The sequence below is a fragment of the Thalia democratica genome, chromosome 5, assembly GCF_965202585.1.
Source record: "Thalia democratica chromosome 5, ktThaDemo2.hap1.1, whole genome shotgun sequence".
NCBI lineage: Eukaryota > Metazoa > Chordata > Thaliacea > Salpida > Salpidae > Thalia > Thalia democratica.
The window spans coordinates 55,140,796-55,144,999 of record NC_139169.1 but is presented as its reverse complement, the minus strand read 5'-3'; the positions used below and the strand labels follow the sequence as shown (position 1 = coordinate 55,144,999).

The 4,204-nt window shown below is 24.3% G+C and overlaps 1 protein-coding gene across 1 annotated transcript; it reads left to right on the top strand.

The window, feature by feature from the left end:
• Positions 1-333: 333 nt before the first annotated feature.
• On the top strand, positions 334-1,600 carry LOC145836640 (uncharacterized). The gene is made up of 3 exons (XM_082944427.1): positions 334-372; positions 631-758; positions 1,273-1,600. The coding sequence occupies exons 1-3, from the start codon at positions 358-360 to the stop codon at positions 1,598-1,600; spliced, it is 471 nt and encodes a 156-aa protein (XP_082800553.1). The 5' UTR covers positions 334-357.
• Positions 1,601-4,204: the final 2,604 nt, after the last annotated feature.

The window sequence follows — 4,204 nt, the reverse complement described above, 5'->3', positions numbered from 1 at the left end:
ATATTACGTTTATATTGTGAAAGATAATATTGATTTATGATATGATTTATGATAAGTGATCACTTAACACTCTAAAAAGTACTAAATTTAGTTCTTAGATATTAAATTTAAACTAAACCATAAAATAATTTCCAGTTAAAATAACTATATTTAGTACTAAAATATTAAGTTTAAACTGTGTATTAAGTGACCTGCGTTTAAAATTATAATAAAAAGTTTTTTTTAGTTTGCAATTTACATACAGTTGTAAGGAAAAATTTTAATTAAAATGAAATTTTTGTATAAAATAAGAACGATTTAAAAAAATATTTATAAATCATCTTAGATTGAAAAGAAAGGTACATCAGGAATTAAAGAATGAAAAACTTAAAGGTCTGTCTACTTATCATATAAACTATCAAAAATTGTTTAATCTATGTACTCTTGTAAAAAGTTATATGATAAAAGAAAACAAGTTTATTTTTTTCTAAGTATAAGGGTAATTATAATTTTAAAATAAAAGAAATGAATTGAACTACAAAGTTATTTTCGATAAAAAATAAAAGAAGCAGTTTCATTCATCTAAATTTGTTCTCTTTTATATTTTCGCTCTAATTTTTAAATCTTTTTAAAATAAATAATCCTTTTTAGATCGCCTTAACTTTTGCTTTTGGAGTATTCTTTTTAATAAGCTCATGCACAGCTAGAAGGAAGAAACGGCTTACAGGTGGCACTGCGAGCAAAGCTTATCCAAACATTCCTGTATACGTAACTTTCAGGTATTGAGTTTTCTTTAACAAACTAAATATCAATTAGTTGTTTGTTTTGATAAATCGAATTATATTGCTATAAAGGTAGGTTAAAGTTAATGTATCTTTTAAAAGGAATGCTTTTTTTTTGCTACAGTCACTGTTATCGTTTTCGAAAAACTCATGTAAAATGTTTTAGATTCGATAAAAAAGTTTAGGTAAAGTACATAGAAAATAGTAATATAAAGTTTAGTGGATATATATGCTTTACTTAAACGTACAAAAATAGTATAAAACGTATCAATACTTTTTATATAAAACATTTTATCATCATTAGTACCTAAAGGCGGTAATGTTAATTACATGTTAATATGTAAACTATATTGTAGAAATATAAAGATTGCATGTACCATTAAAAAAAAGTTATATTATTTTTGTTTTATTTAGGTTGTTTAACATACAAATTTTATTAAACGTGTCAAAGGTTATACTCAAAAATTAATGTCAATACTTAACTGAAAAGTTTAAAACTTAAATTTTTCAGAAACTTTCTGGATTATCACCGTTGTTTTATTACAATGAAAGCTCAAAAAATTCGTAAAATTCCAGTGCCATATGAGTCTTTAGCAAAATGGGACATAGTTGAGATCCGATGCAGACATTTAAGAGAAGTTTTCTACGCCGCGTTGTGTCAAAATACAAATTGCAATATCGAGAGCTACGGCATGACTAAGCCTAGAAATCTTATCTTAGATACAAAACCAATATTTGCTGCAAGGTACATTAATGGTCTTGATCCAAATAAAACAGTTTTAGTGCCGATTGCATGCAGTTGTCAAGTGAGAAACAGAGATGTTTTGTTCAAATACTGAAGTGTTTTTAGAAAATATATTATGCAGTGTTTGTTTTTTAAACACTTATTTATATTCTGCATCTTCTTTATTATGTTGCTTTTACTTTGAAATAAACGCTTTAAAATCTATGCTGTTTTTGTAAAAATATAATGAATTTAAAAATTCGAAACTTTTTTTTTATGTATGTTATTTTTCAATATCTAACCAGACTTTTTGAAAATTAAAAAAATAAATTGTAAACTGTGTTATTGCAAGTAAACGTCTATATCGTTTGTTTTGTTTCATTTGGTGAAACAATAAATGTAGATTAAAAGAGTTGACAATAAGTATTTGATACATAATAACGTAAGATGGTACACTTTACATATAATATATAATCAAACAGTTATTATAAGTAGTTTCTACTGTAGTTTATATTATTTAATACAACAGTAATAAATAAAAGCTTGTTTGTTTTTATTATTTTAGTTTTGAGTTAATACTTTTTATACAAGATATAAACAAGTAGATAGAACATGAAATTCCTTTAAACAATTTTTGGATGAAGTACTCTATTATATAAACTTCATATGCAAGAATCTAAAGTTTTATTCATTCACCTTACTCTATTTTAACATTTTGTAAAAAAATGCAAGCTACAATAAACGTTTTTAACCAAATTTTATTGCGCTAAAACAGACTTTCGCTAAAAAAATGTATTTAAAAAAAATTAATTGTATTCAAAACCAAAATAAAATAACGTAGCTCGGTATGATAATAAACATAACAATCATAATTTCTATTAGATATATACCAAAATGTACACTTGTTATAGAAAGTTTTATCATTAGTAGTTCAACTAATAAGTCCTTAAAAACTTTTTGCTTTAACAAAAAATAATTAATTAAAACCAGCTTTGGATAAAAAACAAAATAATTACTTACTTAGTTTTTTAAACATGACAAAGAAACATAGTCTAAGGATTTAATGAATAAAATGACTTTTCTGTCATCGAGCTACACACCGCTTGATTACTTTAATTATTTTGAGCTGTATAATTTTTTTTATAGAGACTTAAGTTTAAGAGAAAGTCGTAGTGCTTCCTATCAAAAATTAACTTTAGTTATATCTAATTTTATTTTGTCTACAGGAAGAAAATAACTTACAAAAAAAATCTAATAATTACAAAACTGATATTTTAAAGTATTTTCAGTTAATGATTTAAGTATTCAACATTTCTAAAGTATCATTGCAAGGAATAAGTAAACCTACTTACACAAAAGTAGTAAAAGGCATGCTAATTGTTAAAACTTTTCAAAAGGTAGTCTAAAAAATAGTAGTAGTTGCTAACATATAAATTGAACCAGTGTTGTTAGAATCTAATCAAAACCTCAGTAATATCGATTTTTAGATATAAATTAATCATCAGTACGTTATAAAAAAATAAACGCTGTTCCCCAATGCAGCCTATTTATACTTTATTTATTTAATTGTTCTTCCAGTAAAATTTATCGCAGATCAATCTGAAACTTTTCAAGACGGCCCTGGTCTTTTAAGTCATTAGGTATTTTAATTCACAGTTAACTAAACTGGTTAGCTAGAAACAATTTTCTGTTAATATCAAATTTATAAGTTTAGGAGTTGGCAACGTACGGCCTAAAAGGAAACTTTTTTCTTCTGTATGTGTTTCAAGCTTAAAAATAACTAAGCGAAACAAAGAAGTTGATTTTTCTGTAAGAAACATTTTAAAATGTGCTCTTGACTTTAATTTTTATACACGTTAGTGCTTATTATACAGTTATCTAATACAATTTTGCTTCTGAATACCTTTAAAATTTATAAAAATTTGTGGCCCACGTAGTCATTTTAAAAAAAGGCCAGTCGGTGATTAACTTTTTTTTTATAAATCTTGCCCTTAAAATAGCCAACCTTTACTTTATAAGATCTGGTTCAATGGTTACGTACTTTACCTATTTTTTAGAATAACACTTAAAATTAGCTCGTAAAAAACTATTTGTAAGTTTATACACAAATACATCTAGTTCTTGTTAATTAAGTTATCTAAATTTAATGTTTCTTTTCAACTTTTAGGTTTCTTAAACTTTCATTGAATCTTTTATATGAGTACATCTAATTGCTTTTTTAATAACAATTACATTGACTTTGTTGATTGGAGATTAATCTATTCTGCAATGCAATAAACTCATATAATGTTCTATTTAAGAGTGAATTGAAGATAAAACGTAGAAATTTTTCATTCGAAAAGTACCTTGTTTTAAATAAAACATAGAAAATAGAGCAAAATATCGTTCCTTTACAAATTTAGTTCGTATCAACTAACTTTTGCTATTTTAAGCAATATATACAATGACAAATTTATGCAAAGTTTTAGAATCCAGAAAACAGAATTTTCATGAAAATTTTTATATTTTGATACTATTAAATAACATAGTCTGTTTTATTTTATAATTGGTTAAACTAGTTCGAAAAATGTACTTATTGTTATACTCTTTTGAACATTATAAAATATTTCTTTTACTAATAGAATTTTTTTAATAAACTATTATGTAATTTAGCTTTCATATTCAAAGAACTTTTTTTTTTTAATGTTATGATTTTAAAAATAATTGGAAAATAAACTCA